Source organism: Scomber japonicus, chromosome 1 (assembly GCF_027409825.1).
Source record: "Scomber japonicus isolate fScoJap1 chromosome 1, fScoJap1.pri, whole genome shotgun sequence".
Taxonomy (NCBI): Eukaryota; Metazoa; Chordata; class Actinopteri; order Scombriformes; family Scombridae; genus Scomber; species Scomber japonicus.
In genome coordinates this window covers 39,591,956-39,610,953 of record NC_070578.1, presented here as the reverse complement: position 1 = coordinate 39,610,953, position 18,998 = coordinate 39,591,956, and the positions used below count along the sequence as shown (strand labels likewise).

General features: G+C 42.9%; 1 protein-coding gene across 1 annotated transcript in view; it reads left to right on the top strand.

Annotated features, from left to right (window-relative positions):
• The window catches only part of LOC128368538 (serine/threonine-protein kinase BRSK2-like), a 72,233-nt gene that overhangs the window by 14,506 nt on the left and 38,729 nt on the right, over window positions 1–18,998 (top strand). Inside the window, 1 exon segment of the mRNA XM_053329417.1 lies at window positions 9,668–9,762. Coding sequence (XP_053185392.1) covers window positions 9,668–9,762 — 95 coding nt within the window.

Below are 18,998 nucleotides of genomic sequence, written 5' to 3'. Positions count from 1 at the left end.
GAAGGAAGGATGGAAGGAGGAAAGAAGGACAAAAGCAAGGAAGAAAAGGGGTTGGAGGCAAGCAAGATGGAGGGAGGGAGGAAGGACAGACAGAAGGAAGAAAGGAAGGAAGGAAGGAAAGAAGGAACAGTACGAGCTTTGTTCCTGCAGCTGTACGAGCTTTACATAAGTTAGAAGAGTGTAAGTCCATGTCTTTATCTCTGCTGTATAAGTCTTACCTGCTGTGGAAAAGAAAAAAGAAAAGGAATAAAATACATATCTATCCTCTAAGAATAGATTTCAATCCATCTATTCTGGTCTAAAGCTCGAGGCTCCTTAAATTTCTCTTATTTCCATTTCACTCTGAACTTTATCTCTTTTCTGCTGCGCCTGTTTCCTCAGAGGATGATCCCTCCTCAGCTCACACCTCTCTTAGACTTACCTGTAGGAGGAGGGAGGGGAGGGAGGAGGGGGGGAGGAGGGGGTGGTGAGCACATCAAACGAGTTTGATGCTTGTATGAAATCATGCTTTAACCCTCGTGTTGTCCTAGAGTCAAGGAAGGAAGGAAAGGAGGGAGGAAGGAAGGGAGTAAAGGAAAGAAGGAAGGAAATGAGGGAGGGAGGAAGGAAGGAGTGAAGGAAGGAAGGAAGGAAAGAAAGGAAGAAAAGGAGTGAGGGAGGAAGGTGGGAGGGGAGGAAGGAAAGAAGGAAGGAAGGAGGGAGAGAAAGAAAAAGAGGAACGGAGGAAGGAAGGAAATAAAGACAGAGGAAAGAAGGAAGGTAATGGGGAGGAAATGAAGGAAGGAAGGTAGGAGGGAGGGAGGGAGGAAAGAAAGAATGAAGGAAGGAAGGATGGAAGGAGGAAAGAAGGACAAAAGGAAGGAAGAAAGGGGGTTGGAGGAAGCAAAGAAGTAAGGGACTTACCTGTAGGAGGAGGACGGGAGGGAGGAGGGGGTGAGCACATCAAACGCACCCTCGCCCCCCCCCCTCCCCTCCCCCTCTCCATTGAGACAAAGTCTTTCCAGAGCTTTCACTCCTCTCAGCTTCAGCAGCCGTCCTCCAGCTTCGCTCTGACAACAAGATCAATGGCACATCATGAATGTCGCCCCGCGTGCCATTTCGGCTCTAACCGGGAGACATAAAAGAGCCCCCCAAGACTCCCATATAGGCTCAAACACCCCCCGCTGCTCCCGGCTCCTTGTTTCCCCGCGAGACCCCCGCCGGGAAATCACCTTTCAAACAGCGCGACGCTCATCTGCTGTAATATATATGCAGCGTGGAGGTAATGAAGAGGTGCATATGCGAGCTGGCATTTGCAGCCGTCGTCTTGCAGACCTTCAGTACAAAGTGAAGTATAGTCCCCGGTGTCAGAGCTTTGATAGAGACGGATGGGAGCCGTTGTGGATGTAATAAGATATAAAGCTATTGCATGTTGACATTTCGGTAACGGTGCGAGGTGAATTGGGATTTGGTAAAATGCACATAGTTGCTTTTTTTTTTTTTTACCTGCATGTTTTTTAATGGTCTGTGAGCCTGAGATGAATATACAACCGTGAGAGTTACAGGTCGCTGCTAGGAGACATATTTAGATTAGTATTGAGTTTAGTTTAACTGCTGTAAACCCTGAACTATGAAATCATTACAATAATGTTCTTCTTTGTGTTTATTGGAGCTTCTGACACGTAATTAACCTCCTGCAAGACATTAGATTTTTGGCTTTTGTCGACCTTATACTTCATTTTGCTTAACTTTGACCTGTTCCTCCATGCCTCAATGTGCCACCTAGTGGTCGCAAAAGCTCATTACAGCTTAAAAACAGTATAATATTATCCATGTATTGAGTTTTATTTTACCCTGTAAAGCCTGAACCATCAAATAATTACAAGAAAATTCAAATTCTGTGAAACTGGAGTGTTTATTGGATCTTCTGACATGTAATTAACCTCCTGTGTCCTCATATGGGACATTACATTTTGGTTTTTCTCGACCTTATACTTCATTCTGCTGAATTTTGACCTGATGTTTTCGTTCGTGCACGCCTTAATGTGCCACCTAGTGGTCATAAAAGCACATTACAGTTTTAAAAAAGTGTAGTATTATCCATGTGTTGAGTTTTCTTTGACTATGTAAAGCCTGAACCATCAAATAATAACAAGAAAGGTGTTTATTTGACCTTCTGACAAGTAATTAACCTCCTGCAGGACATTACTTTTTGGCTTTGCTGCACCTCAATGTTTCACCTAGTGGTCGAAAAAGCACATTACAGTATAAAAACAGTGATGTATAATCCATGTGTTGAGTTTTGTTTAACGCTGTAAAAGCCTTAACCATCAAATAATTACAAGAAAATTCAAATTCTGTGAAACTGGAGTGTGAATTGGATTTTCTGATACGTAATTAACCTCCTGCAGGACATTACATTTTGGCTTTGCTGAACCTTATACTTTATTCTGCTTGACTTTGACCTGCTGTCCTCGTTCGTGCATGCCTTAATGTGCCACCTAGTGGTCGAAAAAGCACATTACAGTATAAAAACAATATAAAAACCAAATGGCAGGAATCTTGGGGAAAGTCAATCAACACATAAAAGTAGAGCAGGTATAAAAACCTGACCACATTTTATGATTAAAACTTATTTATTTATGCTGAATAATGTTTGTAGTTTGATGTGTGACGACAAATTTGACAAATTTTAGCAACAAACTACAACACTGTTAATCAGGAAGTACTCGTTTGATGCCATTGGGACTTTATTATCATTCATGCAAAGGTAAAGTGTTAATGTAAGGAAATAATTAGTTTCATACTCTGGTGAATTAATTGTGTTATACAGTAAAATAAACCTTATATCCTCATATCCTAATAATCCCAAATGTGTAGGAGTCACAGCTTTGGTCTAAAATTATTAATTAAATAAAACTTTGCACATATGACTTTTATTTTGTATCATATTTGAAACATCTGGAAGTTTTTGCATCTTATTTTTCATGAATATAATGTAGTTTAAAGCCTTTTATATGTCCTGCATAAAGCTCATATCTCCATCTATTAAACTCTTTATGCATGATGATAATATATAATACATGAAAGGCAATAAAATGACAGATATACAGATAAATAAGGCTTCTATACCTGCAGGAATTTACCATAAAATAAGCTACTAAATATTGAGTAATCCAACACTGCATTGGTTTATCTGTGTACTACGTGTATCCAGGGACGTGCACATGATTATAGAGGGGCAGGGGCTCAAACTCAGAAAAGGGCAGCTGCGTGCCAACATTTTTTTCCGGTCCTTTACACAATATGGAAATTAATGTAAAATTAAAAAATATAGTTCTAATAGAAAGCTAACTATTTAGCTGTGTGTCCTGTGTAGGTGAAAGTGATATGTAATTGCAATTTCTTTTGTGTCACATTATCAAAGTCACAATAAACTTTATATCTAAACCTCGGACCTGTACTTCAGACCTGTAGTGAGAAGGGAAATATGATCCGCCGTAAACACGGTGTATTTTATTTTGAAAATTAACCCGGTGTTTTATTTTGTATTTTGCACACGATTTCCTGTACCGCACGATCTGCTCTGTGCTAATTTGACGTCCGGCAAAAATAGAAGTTGACACATTGACTAAAATAGAGCGTTTTCTGAAATATTACATATTTAAGCACGTTGAATAAGTGGACGGCGACTAGTTAGACCATAACTCAGGTTCACGTTGCTCCACTGTCACGTCTCCTCAGTTATCCATGGGGCAGCTCTCTCTCTCTCTCTCTCTCTCTCTGGCGGCTCTGTGACGGAGCGGAGCCTCAACAGACAGAGGAGCAGCAGGCTCAACACACACAACAACCCCGTATTACAAGAAAATGGGTACGGTAGATCACCGTGGATATTTTTGTACAGCTGGGTTTTTTTACATCCTTAAGAGGAATTTATTAATGTAATTTTTTAAAACGCACACACACACGCACAGAGGGCACTTTTTAATACGAGGCAAAAAGGGCAGGGGCACAAGCACCCCTAGGGCCCTATGTGTGCACGTGCCTGCGTGTATCTGACCGTATATATCAGGTTTCACACTGTCGATGTAAAGCTTTCTAACACTCATGTATCAATTATGATTCATGTGGTTTGACAGGTTTAACCTTTCCATCCTGTTCATACTCTGACCCGTAAATACTCACACAGATAAATGTGTGATTAATCCTTAATGACGTTCATTCTGTAGTAATTCTGTGTAAACGTTCACAGTATCGCACTCGTTTAATGTAACTGTCCTTTGTTACATAAAACATGAGAAAGGAAAAGAGGAAGTAGGGAGGGAGAAAGGAAAGAAGGAAGGGAGGAAGGGTAGAGGGGGGAAAGAAAGACAGAAGGAGGGAGGGGAGGAAGGGAGGAAGGAAAGGAAGGAAGGAGGGAATGGAGGAAGGAGGGAAGGAAAGAGAGAAGAAGGGAAGGAAGGGAGGAAGGAAGGAAGGAAAGGAGGAAGGAAGTAAGGAAAGGAGGAAGGATGGAAGGAAGGGAGGAAGAAGAAGGAAGGAAAGGAGCAAGAAGGAAGCACGGAGGAAAGAAGAAGGAAAGGAAGGGAAGGAGGGAAGGAAAGGAGGAAGGAAGGAGGGAGGGAGAAAGGAAAAGAGGAAGGGAGGAAGGGTAGAGGGGGAAAGAAAGACAAAAGGAGGGAGGGAGGAAGGAAGGAGGGAAGGAGGAAAGGAAGGAAAGGAAGGAAAGGAGGAAGGAAGGAGGGAGGGAGAAAGGAAAAGAGGAAGGGAGGAAGGTAGAGGGGGGAAAGAAAGACAAAAGGAGGGAGGGAGGGAGGAAGGAAGGAGGGAAAGGAGGAAGGAGGGAAGGAAAGAGAGAAGGAGGGAAGGAAGGGAGGAAGGATGGAAGGAAGGGAGGAAGAAGGAAGGATGGAAGGAAGGGAGGAAGAAGGAAGGAAAGGAGCAAGAAGGAAGCACGGAGGAAAGAAGAAGGAAAGGAAGGGAAGGAGGGAAGGAAGGTAGAAGGGAGGGAGGGAGGAAAGAAGGAAAGGAAGGAAGGAAAGGAGGAAGGAGGGAGGGAGGGAGAAAGGGAAAGAGGAAGGGAGGAAGGTAGAGGGGGGAAAGAAAGTCAAAAGGAGGGAGGGAGGGAGGAAGGAAGGAGGGAGGGAGGAAGGAAGGAAGGAGGGAAAGGAGGAAGGAGGGAAGGAAAGAGAGAAGGAGGGAAGGAAGGGAGGAAGGAAGGAGGGAAGGAAAGAGAGAAGGAGGGAAGGAAAGGAGCAAGAAGGAAGCACGGAGGAAAGAAGAAGGAAAGGAAGGGAAGGTAGAAGGGAGGGAGGGAGGAAAGAAGGAAAGGAAGGGAAGGAGGGAAGGAGGGAAGGAAGGAAAGGAGGAAGGAAGGAGGGAGGGAGAAAGGAAAAGAGGAAGGGAGGAAGGTAGAGGGGGGAAAGAAAGACAAAAGGAGGGAGGGAGGAAGGAAGGAGGGAAGGAAGGGAGGAAGGATGGAAGGAAGGAAAAGAGGAAGGAGGGAGGGAGAAAGACAACAATATGTTTGAATGCTTTAAAGAAATGTGGGTCAAACAGTCTCTTGTTATTTCTATTTTTGTATATTCTGGGTCACATTAGGAGACGTCATTAAATTTACGGCTAAAAAAAAAAGTGTTGATGGTGTTTTTACTGCGTTCAGATGTAAAAATAGGTCAAATATGATCCTGAACAGTATGTAAGGAGCCCTCCACACATATTTAACCTCCCGCAGGACATTACATTTTGGCTTTTCTCGACCTCATACTTCATTCTGCTGAACTTTGACCTGCTGTCCTTCTTGGTGCATGCCTTAATGTGCCACCTAGTGGTCGCACAAGCACATTACAGCTTAAAAACAGTGTCGTATAATCCAAGTATTTAGTTTTCTTTGACCCTGTAAAGCCTGAACCATCAAATAATTACAAGAAAAGTGTTTATTGGACCTTCTGACAAGTAATTAACCTCCTGCAGGACATTACATTTTGGCTTTTCTCAACCTTATACTTCATTCTGCTTAACTTTGACCTGCTGTCCTTGTTCGTGCACGCCTTAATGTGCCACCTAGTGGTCATAAAAGCACATTACAGTATAAAAACAGTGAGGTATAATCCATGTATTGAGTTTTCTTTTACCCTGTAAAGCCTGAACTATCAAATAATTACAAGAAAAGTGTTTATTGGACCTTCTGACAAGTAATTAACCTCCTACAGGACATTACATTTTGGCTTTTCTCGACCTTATACTTCATTCTGCTTAACTTTGACCAGCTGTCCTCGTTCGTGCACGCCTTAATGTGCCACCTAGTGGTCACAAAACCACATTATAGCTTAAAAACAGTGTCGTATTATCCATGTATTGAGTTTTCTTTGACCCTGTAAAGCCTGAAGTATCAAATAATAACAAGAAAATTTGATTTCTTTGAAACCGGGAGTGTTTATTGGATCTTCTGACAAGTAATTAACCTCCTGCAGGACATTACATTTTGGCTTTTCTCAACCTTATACTTCATTCTGCTTAACTTTGACCTGCTGTCCTCGTTCATGCACGCCTTAATGTGACACCTAGTGGTCGTAAAAGCACATTACAGTGTACACACAGTGTTGTATTACCCATGTGTTGAGTTTTCTTTGACCCTGTAAAGCCTGAACTATCAAATAATAACAAGAAAATTAGATTTCTTTGAAACTGGGAGTGTTTATTGGACCTTCTGACAAGTAATTAACCTCCTAAAGCACGGGTGTCAAACACGCGGCCCGTGGGCCAGAACCGGCCCGCCGAGGGGTGCAATCCGGCCCACTTTCCTTCCTGTGTTCTTTTCCTACCTTCCTATTTTCATTCCTGCCTTTCTTTTATCTTTTCTTTGTTCCTTCCTCCCTTTCTTCCTTCTGTCCTTCCTTCCTTCCTTGCTTCCTTCCTTTCTTCCTTTCTTCCCTCCTTCCTTTTGTCTGTCTTTCCTTCCTTCCCTTCTTATTTCCTCCCTTTCGTCCATCTGTCCTTCCTTCCTTCCTTCCTTCCCTTCTTATTTCCTCCTTTTCGTCCATCTGTCCTTCCTTCCTTCCATTTGTCCTTCCTACCTTTCTTCCCTCCTTCCTTCCATCCCTCTTTCCTTCCTTCCCTTCTCATTTCCTTCCTTTCTTCCTTCCTTCCCTCCATCCTTTTAATAATCCAGCCCACATCAGATCAAATTGGTCTGTATGTGGCCCTTGAATGAAGATAAGTTTGACTCCTCTGTCCTACAGAAATGTTTGTTATTTCCATTTTTGTATATTCTGGGTCACATTAGGAGACGTCATCAAATTTAAGGCTATAAGAAAAAGTGTTGATGGTGTTTTTACTGTTTTCAGATGTAAAAATTAGTCAAATATGATCCTGAACACGTATGAAAGGGTTGAAATAATATGTAATTGCAATCATTTATACTCTGATTTTGTGCGATTTTGTGGCTCAGGAAGTAGAGCAGGTCGACCATGAATCTGTAGATTTGGTGGTTTGATTCCCAACTCCTCCAGTCTACATTTTGATGTGTCTTTAGGCAAAAAACTGAACCCTAAATTGCCCCCGATGGCTGCACCAACAGTGTCTGAATGTGTGTAAAAGTGCTCTGAGTGGTCAAAAAGACTAGAAAAGCCCTTTACTATTACTCATTTATATTGTTTTACGCTGTCAGGACAGGAAATGTTAAAGTTATTGTTTGGTTTCATGTGTTTATTTACATCATCCTGCATCTATTTATATCCTTAAGATTAAATCTGTGTTTCATTAGTCGAGCCTGCTGTGGGAAGATTTGGGTTTTTTTGTTCTCATGTGAGTCAGTATGAGCAGGATGTGGAGCAACAGTTTCTCACACAAATAAATCATTATTAGTTAGAGTTTAGTTTTATTTCTGTCTCCTTTTTGCTGTGTGGAGTATTGACTGTGAGAGAACACCAGAAAGAGTCAAATGAAGGTTTTTGTCACTACAGGAAGTGAAATGAGCTGTTCTGTATATCTGTAAACAAGCTTCAATCATCAGTGTGTCAGCTGCCATTCATTCAAAAACAGAAACTTGTCTTTTAAAGACTGTGTAAAGTGAATTCAGACAGCTGAGTTAGCTGCCGAGTTAGCCGCCGAGCTAACTCTTTTATACAGTCTATGCCAGAAACATGGACATAGCGTCCATGTTTCTGGCATAGACTGTATAAAAGAAAGCACACACTATTAGGGGAGAGTGGGGTAATTTGTGCCAAGGGGTAAGTAGTTCCACCCCGGTTATCTAGAAAACCATAGAAGAAGTTGCTCATGTGACCACATATTTTTGAAGAGGCATCCATTTCACTCATCTTGTGAAGAGGGGAGACACTTGTCTTGAGAGGTTGGCACATTTAAGTTCAAAAAACAATTTTTTGCCCTCCAAAGTAAAATTTCTATGATCAAGTTTTTTTTAATGTTGTGTTTGAACAATTGTAGACAACTTTGAAAACAGTTCATACATGTTTTAGTGCTTTAGTAAGCTACAGCATGAGTATATACAGTTAGCATGATACTAGCTCAAAACAGCTGGGGGATACATTTTTTTCAAAATGGTGGGTCTGGGGTAATTTGTGCCAAAGGCCTGGGTTAAGTTGTGCCAATGGGACAACTTAACCCAATTTATGATTATTTATGATATATTACTTAATTGTATTTTATTGTTATTGTATATTGTATTCTTACATTTGATCACTAAAACTATGTGATATTCCTAATTTTAGACCATCATGCCACACAAATACAAATACAAAAAGGAGACATTGAACCCTTCTATGCTCCGGAGGAGAATTTCACCTCTAGCAGCACAATACGAATGTTTTTATAAGTAAATTGTATTGAATTTGTTTTACTTTTATATAGCATTATCATTTGTGAGATTAAAATGATCTGTTTTACTTCAATTATCAATGGCACAATTTACCCCACTGTATTCTCTCTAATGGCACAACTTGCCCCCAGGACACTTTTTTTTCCTAAAGCTATATTTCTCAAACTGTTTGTTTAAGATCCAAAGTAATTGTTCCCAGGGATGCACAGCATCCTAAACTATATGTAGATATCTTAGTTGGAGGCATTACTGTTGTCCCCTTGTTTTAAGGGCACTTTAAGTAAAAATTGGCACTACTTACCCCACTCTCCCCTACTACTACTCCAGTCTACAGTTAGCCAATTAGCTGAGCTAGCAGCCGAGTTAGCAGCAGAAAGCTCTCAGACGTAGCGTCCATGTTTCAGGTAGAGATGGTGACTTTGATTGACAGGTGACACTTGGTAGGGGGCGGGGCTTCAGCGTTTGGGAGCAGAGAAAGAGGCTGATTTTTACACAACTTTGAAGCCTAATTTCATATATTTGGTGATTTTTTTAATCATTCAAATTTGGCAGGGTGGTTAACAACACACTTTTCTGTGGTATGTCAAACTCAGAACACATATTTATTCTTACTTTACACGGACTTTAACTAGTGTTTTAAACTAGTTTCATATTTTCTGTGAGTGTTAATTAATGCAAACAGGATCTGGATTGATGATAGTAGTACAATGCAGCAGAGGAAGACAGGAAGTGTTGAATGTGATGTCATTAATTCAGCTCCGTCAGATCTCTGTGAATGTCCCGCGTCGCTCCAGTCGAGCCTTGAAGAGTCGACTCGTTGTTAACGTTACTTCCTGTTTTGTGTTTCAGGTCTGGTGAAGCTCGGCGTCCACTGCGTCACGTGTCAGAAAGTCGCCATAAAGATTGTCAACAGAGAAAAGCTCAGCGAGTCTGTTCTCATGAAGGTAAGATGTTCATTTAATTACTTACTGTGTGTGTGTGTGTGTGTGTGTGTGTGTGTGTGTGTGTGTGTGTGTGTGTGTGTGTGTGTGTGTGTGTGTGTGTGTGTGTGTGTGTGTGTGCGCTCTTCGTGGTCTCTAATGAAGCTTTGTAATCGATGCTGCAGATGTTACAGGTCTCTAAAAACAGCTGATTTATCACTGACTGGACACTTTTAAGATATTAAAGGATAAATCACTTCAGGTTAATCAAATTGCTTCACAAAGTTCTTAAAAGGCAACATTTTATATATTTATTTGTGCATAAAACTGATTTTTATTGTGTCTGTGGCTTTGATATTGTTTCCCGCTGAGGATTCAAATCTTTATAAACTGCTCACATATTTATAGTTTCAATTTTTTTAAAAAGGCTCACTGATTTAATTAAACAGCTGCAAGGAAAAAGTGCATTTATGCATTTGTTTAGGGACTTTTTTCAGCAGCAATTGTGTTCTTTTCCTTCCTTCCTTCTGTCCTTCCTTCCATCTGCCCTTCCTTCCTACCATCCTTTTTTCCTTTCTTCTTTCCTTCATTCCTTTCTTCCTTCAATCTGTCCTTCCTCCCTTTCTTCCTTCCTCCCTCCATTTCTTCCATCTGTCCTTCCTTCTTTCCTTCCATCTGTCCTTCCTACCTTCCTTTTTTCCTTCCTTCTTTCCTTCCTTCCTGCCATCTGTCCTTCCTACTTTCCTTTTTTCCTTTCTTCTTTCCTTCATTCCTTTCTCCCTTCCATCTGTCCTTCCTTCTTTCCTTTCTTCTGTCTCCTTCCTCCCTACCTTCCTTTTTTCCATTCCTTCCATCTGTCCTTCTTACCTTCCTTCCTTCCTCCGTTTCTTCCATCTGTCCTTCTGTGTCTCTTTCCTACCTTTCTTCTCTCTTTCCTTTTGTCCTTCTTCCTTCCTTCCCTCCATCTTTTTAATGATCCGGGCCACATCAGATCAAATAGGTCTGTATGTGGCCCCTTGAATGAAAATGAGTTTGACTCCCCTGCTCTAAACACAGACAGTAAGGCTTTATATTTATTTGGAGGTAGAAAATGCCATTTGCACCCACTGCTCCTGCACCCATAGGAGCAGGAAACAGACCAGCATGCATTGCAGGGAGCGTGCAGAGAGTTTCACCCACAGAGAGAGCAGGTGTGTTTGGTTCGACACAGCGGACGACATCGTTGCTCTTGTGTGGCTCTCTCGTTATCATCGTCCACCTCCACCTTAACCCTCCTGTTATGCTCCCGGGTCAAATTGACCCATCTGTTTTGACTCTTCCTTCCTCCCTTCCTACCTTCTGTCCCTCCTTCCTCCTTTCCTTCCTTCCTTCCCTCCTTTCCTTCCTTCCTTCCTCCCTTCTTCCTCCCTTCCTTCCTTCCTTCCTTCCCTCCTCCCTCCTTTCCTTCCTTCCCTCCTTCCCTCCTTCCCTCCTTTCCTTCCTTCCTTCCTCCCTTCTTCCTTCATTCCTTCCTTCCTTCCTTCCTTCTTTCCTCCCTTCCTTCCTTCCTTCCTTCCTCCCTTCCTTCCTTCCTCCCTTCTTCCTCCCTTCCTTCCTCCTTTCCTTCCTTCCTCCCTTCTTCCTCCCTTCTTCCTTCATTCCTTCCTTCCTTCCTTCCCTCCCTCCCTCCTTTCCCTCCCTCCTTTCCTTCCTTCCTTCCTCCCTTCTTCCTTCTTCTTTCCTTCCTCCCTCCCTCCCTTCCTTGACTGGAACACAACAGGAGGGTTAAACAAACAGCTGTGTGTGAGGCTAAATCCGGCCGCAGTGAGTCACGATGAGACTGACTCAGGCTGGAGACGAAGAGGACGTTTCCAGCTTGACTTCACAGCGATGATATAAATGACTGAGTAATAGCGACGTATGTATGTGTGAGCTGTCAGTGTGTGATGTGTTAGTGCAGAGGCGTCAAACTCATTTTCATTCAAGGGCCACATACAGACTTATTTGATCTCACGTGGGCCGGATCATTAAAGAGATGGAAGGAAAGAAGGAAGGAAGGAAATAAGGAAATAAGAAGGGAAGGAAGGAAAGACAGGCAAAAGGAAGGAGGGAAGAAAGGTAGGAAAGAGAGATAGCGAAGGACAGACAGACAGAAGGAAGGAAGGAAAGAAGGAAGAAAGGAAGGAAGGACAGATTGAAGGAAGGACAGATGGAAGGAAGGACAGAAGGAAGTAAGGAAGGAAGGACAGATTGAAGGAAGGACAGAAGGAAGGAAGGACAGAAGGAAGGAAGGAAAAGAGCACTGGATGGCAAGTGGGCCGCATGTTTGACACCCCTGAGTTAGTGAGTCTGCAGCTCCTCTCGGCTTTACGGAGCTTTATGGTTGAGTTTCAGCTGCAAATTTACTGTTCTGGTTCAACTTACTGCCATCACTTTGGATAAAAGCTCTATATCAGGGATGTCAAACATGTGGCCCGTGGGCCAGAACCGGCCCGCCAAGGTGTCTAATCTGGCCCACTTTCCTTCTTGTCTTCTTTTCCTTCCGTCCTTCCTCCCTTCCTTCTTTGTTTACTTCCCTCTGTCCCTTTCCTTCCTTCCTTCCTTGTCTTCCTTTTCCATTTCCTTCCCTTCATATTCCCTTTTCCTTCATTCCTTCCTTCCTTCCTTCCTTTCATCTTTCCATCTTTCCATCCCTCCTTCTTTCCTTCTGTCATTCCTTCCCTTCTATCTTTCCTTCCTGTCTTCCCCTGGCCTTCCTTCCTTCCTTCCTTCCTTTCTTTTGTCTTTCCTTTCTATCACTTTTCCCTTCTTTCCTTCCTTCCTCCCTTCCATCATTTTATTGGTCTGGCCCATATGAAATCAAATTTGGCTGTATGTGGCCCTTTAATTAAATATATAAATATAATAATTTGCTATTCACCTGCATCACTAGCGAGGCTTTCATCATCATCATGACTGTAAGAGTGATGCTTTATTATTTATAGTCATGTGATCCATTGTTAATGTCAAATATAGATTCATGCAGCTTTAATCATAGGTCATGAAAAAAAGGCTCAATCGATCATATGCTCATACAGGGAGAAATGTGATGCATGCACACACACACACACACACACACACATGCACACACACACACACACACACGGTAAGAACTGTCTGAACATTTCTATGTGTATAATTTGTGTCTGGATTATGTCGACATTTTGGTCAAAAATGTCAAAAGCTTTTTTAGACTGGCAAAGGAGTGTGTGTGTGTGTGTGTGTGTGTGTGTGTGTGTGTGTGTGTGTGTGTGTGTGTGTGTGTATGTGTATGTGTGTGTGTGTGTGTGTGTGTGTGTGTGTGTGTGTGTGTGTATGAATCACTGTAAGACTTGCACATAGTTCTGACCTGCTGTTCTGATGAGCTGCAGCTCGTTCTCCCAAAGAGAAAAGTCAATGAGTCACACTTTCACCTCCTTCTTTATCTCCGTGCTTTAAGTACTTGGTGATTACATATCTGTGTGTGTGTGTGCGTGTGTGTGTTTGTGTGTTGGGGGGGGCGGGGGAGTCATGTGACCTGGCCATTTGCTGCTGCAGTCTTTTTCTTTCTGCTGATAACTGTCCTTTCATCCTAATGAGGAACCTCGCTCCTCAGTTAATGTTGGAAGCTAATTGGTGTGTGTGTGTGTGTGTGTGTGTGTGTGTGTGTGTGTGTGTGTGTGTGTGTGTGTGTGTGTGTCTACTTCAGTCATCGAGTGTCATAATATTTATATTAATCTGGCTTGAATGATCAATTTTGATGTTTTGATGGCGGGTTAATATATTTTTCATCTTGAGTCATTTGCATTAATTTCTCCTTTGGGCCATTTGTGTGTTTGTGCGTCGTCAGCCAAACACACACACACACACACACACACACACACACACACACACACACACACACACACACACACACTCTGCAGGTCATACATGCTCAATACATAGCCTCGGGTATTAATAATAACAGAGAACAGAAGCTCCCTGCAGCCTGAGTGACACATCAGCATCACTCTGCTGTGCGTCATCACTCAGACGGCTGCCGCTCGGCTCAGGTCACAGGTCAGAGGTCAAAGGTCACAGGTCAAAGGTCACAGGGTCGATGCTGGAATGTCAGAACTTCACTTCATAAAATAAAATGACTTGTTTTAAAATGTTTGATACCAAGAAAAGAAAAAGAAAGTTTGACAGTGGAGAAAATACATTTAACCTTCGTGTCGTCCTCCAGGGTCAAATAGACCCCGTCTGTTGACTGTTCCTTCCTTCCTTCCTCCTTTCCTTCCTTCTTCCTCCCATCCTTCCTCCTTTCTCCCTTCCTTTCTTCCGTCTTTCCTTTCCTCCTTCCTTTCCTCCTTCCTTCCTTTCCTTCCTCCCTTCCTTCTGTCCTTCATTCCTTCCTTATGTCCTTGTTTCCTTTCCTCCTTCCTTCCTTCCTTTCCTCCTTCTGTCCTTCATTCCTTCCTTATGTCCTTCTTTATTTCCCTCCTTCCTTTCCTCCTTCCTTCCTTTCCTTCCTCCCTTCCTTCTGTCCTTCTTTCCTTCCTTCCTTCCTTCCTTCTCTCCTTTCCTTCCTCCCTTCCTTCTGTCCTTCTTTATTTCCCTCCTTCCTTTCCTCCTTCCTTCCTTTCCTTCCTCCCTTCCTTCTGTCCTTCTTTATTTCCCTCCTTCCTTTCCTCCTTCCTTCCTTTCCTTCCTCCCTTCCTTCTGTCCTTCTTTCCTTTCCTCCTTCCTTCCTTCCTTCCTTCCTTCCTTCCTTCTTTATCCCTTCCTTCCTTCCTTCCTTCCTTCCTTCCTTCCTTCCTTATGTCCTCCTATCCTTCCTTCTTCCTCCCATCCTTCCTCCTTTCTCCCTTCCTTTCTTCCGTCTGTCCTTCATTCCTTCCTTATGTCCTTCTTTATTTCCCTCCTTCCTTTCCTCCTTCCTTCCTTTCCTTCCTCCCTTCCTTCTGTCCTTCTTTCCTTTCCTCCTTCCTTCCTTCTCTCCTTCCTTCCTTCCTTCCTTCTCTCCTTCCTTCCTTCCTTCCTTCCTTCCTTCCTTCTTTCCTTTCCTTCCTCCCTTCCTTCTGTCCTTCCTTTCCTTCCTTATGTCCTTCTTTCCTTCCCTTCTTCCTTTCCTCCTTCCTTCCTTCCTTCCTCCTTTCCTTCCTTCTTCCTCCCATCCTTCCTTCTTTCTCCCTTCCTTTCTTCCGTCTGTCCTTCCTTCCTTCCTTATGTCCTTCTTTCCTTCCCTCCTTCCTTTCCTCCTTCTGTCCTTCATTCCTTCCTTATGTCCTTCTTTATTTCCCTCCTTCCTTTCCTCCTTCCTTCCTTTCCTTCCTCCCTTCCTTCTGTCCTTCTTTCCTTTCCTCCTTCCTTCCTTCTTTATCCCTTCCTTCCTTCCTTCCTTCCTTCCTTCCTTCCTTCCTTCTTTCCTTTCCTTCCTCCCTTCCTTCTGTCCTTCATTCCATTTGCTGTATTTATTGTGCTGAAGACTCAGATTATATCCAAAGCTCTGTGGAAACATGCAATCGTGTTCACCTTAGCTTCTAATTTCCTGCAGTAATTGTTATTTTTTAATCACTTCTCTCGGTGTGAGTCTAGCGTCATGACAACACAACACTCTGGTGTATTGTTATTGGCTGGCAGATAATCGGCCGTCAGCTCGTCGGGTTTCTAATTAGATCTGAATGGAAGAGATGAAGCTAGCAGATGCTGAACGTGTGACTCTCTGATGCTGATAACTGCAGACGCCAGCCATTCCTCCCTCTCTCTCTCTCTCTCTCTCTCTCTCCCTCTGTCTCTCTGTCTCTCTCTCTCTCTCTCTCTCTCCCTGTCTCTCTCTGTCTCTCTCCCTCTCTCTCTCTCTCTCTCTGTCTCTCTCTCTCTCTCAGCGGGTTTAACAGAGTCAGGGAATTAACTGGAGTATATGAGAATTAACAGGAATATATAACAGGAATATATGGGGCATTAACGGGAGAATATGGGGAATTAACGGGAATAATGGGAATTAGTCGGAGTATATGGGAATTAACCCGCATTTTCTGCTTCAGGCAAAGATTTTGATAACTTTTCATTTCCAATGTCTTCAGATCATAATGACTGAATTTGAATCTGTACAAGGAATTTGTTAAACATACGAAAAATGGCCCTAACCCTAACCGCAAATTGGTTTCATAATGGCAGACTTCCTGTTGGAGTTAGGGTCTGGGTCCAATAGACTTTTTTGTGCGTCTTGACATGATATATATGTGTACCAAATGTGGTTTGTCTTTGTCAATCTGAGGTGAGGGGCTCAATTTTCTTAAATAGCCATATATATGTCTGGTTTCAGATTCAATTAGTATGACAGCTCAGAAATCTATATTACCAAAGTACTACAGAAGTGTGTTAACACTGACAGAAGATTATAATTATAAGAAATTATAAGAAATAAAAAAATATAATATCATTAATATTCATATTTTCTCTCTTCTTTCATAGATGTAATCACACAGAAACAAACAACACAAACTTTCTGTATATTCCAACTTTTCATTTCCAATTTAATCATTTTTATTATCTTTATTATCTTTATTATCTTTAAACATGTTTCCAAAGTTCATAAAAATCAGCTGTAATCTTCCTTTACTTCCAGCAACTTTCATCCTTTTTTTAGCCAACTTTTGGAAATCATGTTCAACAACAGGCTTCATTTAAATAAAGTTATACCTCATTTAAAGTTCACACCTGTCGTTCTTCCTTTAAATGACCCGAGATCAACAGGAGGGATAAATAAAAGAAGATAAATAAAGTAAATAATAAAATGAAATAAAGGAGAAAGAAGAGTAAAGCAGCATGTCTTCCTTTGTTTCATATATTCCTCTAGCAGCAGCTTTATTCTCCTCTCTTTCTCTCTCTCTCTCTTTCTCTCTTCTCTCTCTCTCTTCTTTCTCTCTTCTTTCTCTCCCAGCAGCTTTACTGTCCTCTCTTTCTCTCTCTTCTCTCTCTTCTCTCTCTTCTTTCTCTCTTCTTTCTCTCTCCTCTCTCTCTCTCCTTTCTCTCTTCTTTCTCTCCCAGCAGGATTGAATCATTCTGTCTTTTATGATTTTCTGCTTGAATTTGAGCAAAAATCTCGTCTCAGTTAGTTCTGGTTCACAACGAGGACAAATTCTCTTTGTTCTCTTTTATTGTGAAGAGTTTCTATAGCAGGTCTGCAGTCTCTGTGTGTGTGTGTGTGTGTGTGTGTGTGTGTGTGTGTGTGTGTGTGTGTGTGTGTGTGTGTGTGTGTGTGTGTGTGTTTATGGGATCGTTTAAAAGCTCGGTCCAGTGAATTATAGCGCTGTTTATTTATTGATTGGATTTTTTGTTTTCCCGCTGCTGGAAATCTCTCTCTCTCTCTCTCTCTCTCTCTCTCTCTCTCTCTCTCTCTCTCTCTCTCTCTCTGCTTTTCTTTGGGAAGAAGAAGAGGAGGAGGGGGGGGTGGTGGAGGGTGTTTGCCCCATCAGCAGCCTCCTCTAATCTTTTCCCGCGCCTCTGCCTCATTTTTAGGAGATGCTAGGGCCCTGTTGTCATGGCAACAGGCAGTGATTGGCTTGAGTTATGGTTATGGTGCTCGCTCTCTCTTCCTTTCTCTTGTCTTCCTTTCTCTCTGTCCTCTCTCTCTCTCCTCTCTCTCTCTCCTCTCTCTCTCTCTCTCTCTCTCTCTCTCTCTCTCCTCTCTCTCTCTCTCTCTCTCTCTCTCTCTCTCATCTCTCTCTCTCTCTCTCCCAGCCTCCCTAAAATAAATAAATGAATGAATAAATAAATAGTTATATTTATGCCAGGGTTTGATGGAGGTGCATGGTTAAAACATGCCCTCCTCTCCTCCTCTCTTCTTCTCTCCTCTCCTCCTCCTCTCTTCCTCTCTTTCTTTCCTCCCCTCCTCCCCTCCGACCTCTCCTCCTCATCCTCCTCTCTTCCTCCTCTCCTCTCCTCCACCTCTATTCCTCTCCACCTCTCCTCATCCCCTCCTCTCTTCCTCTCCTCTCCTCTCCTCCCCTCCCCTCCTCTCCTCCCCTCCGCTCCTCCTCTCTTCCTCTCCTCCCTCCCCTCCTGCTCTCCTCCTCCCCTCCTCTCCTCCTCTCCCCCCCTCCTCCTCTCTTCCTCTCTTTCTCCCCTCCTCTCTTCCTCTCCTCCTCTCCTCCTCCTCTCTTCCTCTCTTCCTCTCCACCTCTCCTCCTCTCTTTCCCCCCCTTCTCCTCCTCTCCTCTCTTCCTCTCCTCCTCTCTCCCTCTCCTCTCCACCTCTCTTCCTCTCCTCCCCTCCCCTCCTCTTCCCCCTCCTCTCCTCCTGCCCTCCTGCCCTCCTCTCATCTCCTCCTCTCCTCCTCCTCTCCTGCTCTCCTCCTCTCCTCCCCTCCTCTCTTCCTCTCTTCCTCTCCTCCTCTCCTCCCTTCCTCTCCTCCCCTCCCCTCCTCTCCTCTTTCCCCCTCCTTCTCCTCCTCTTCCTCCTCTCTATAGCTACTTCTATCTACTCTCTCTTTTCTCCCCTTTCCTTCCTTCCCTACTTCCTTACTCCCTCCTTTCTCTACTTCCTTCTTTCCTTCCTCCTCCTCCCCTCTGCTCCACCTCCCTTCCTCCCCTCCTCTCCTCTCCTGCTCCCCTCCTCTCCTCCTCTTCTCCAGCTGGCATTTTCACACAAACCCCATTTTGTCCCATTTAATTTGACATTTTCAGATGTGTGCTGCAGGTTTACTCCTCTTTTCTTTTCTTTTCTTTTTTTTTAGTTGCTGCTTTTATTCTGAACTTTGAGCGAGCTTTGTCGGATGTATTCTTCTTCTGAGCTTTTTTTTTTTTTTTAGCATATGAATGTATCCTCTGTTCACCATGTCAGACACATTTACATTTCCCTGCTTCATTGTTACACATGAAACTCACTCAGTTCATTTCCATATAAATACATTTCTGTTTTCCTTCTTCTTCTTCTTCTTCTTCTTCTTCTTCTTTAGATCTCTATCCATGACTGATATAGTTTTATATCAGCTGTAATAAAAAGTCTCTCTTATAATTTGCTGGTTTGTTAAGAAGCAGAAGGAGACGACGGAGTAATGACGGCATTTTGGTTTATGATGTTTAGATTTACTCGACAAAGATTATATTTTTGTATAAATGCTACAAATGTTTGTCCATTGAGGCTGTTCTGGGTCAAATTAAGGAAGGAAGGAAGGTAGGAAGGAAAGGAGGGAGGAAGGAAGGATGGGAGGGAGGGAGGAAGGGAGGAAGAAGGAAGGAAAGGAGGGACGAAAGGAGGCGGGAGGAAGGAAGGAAAGT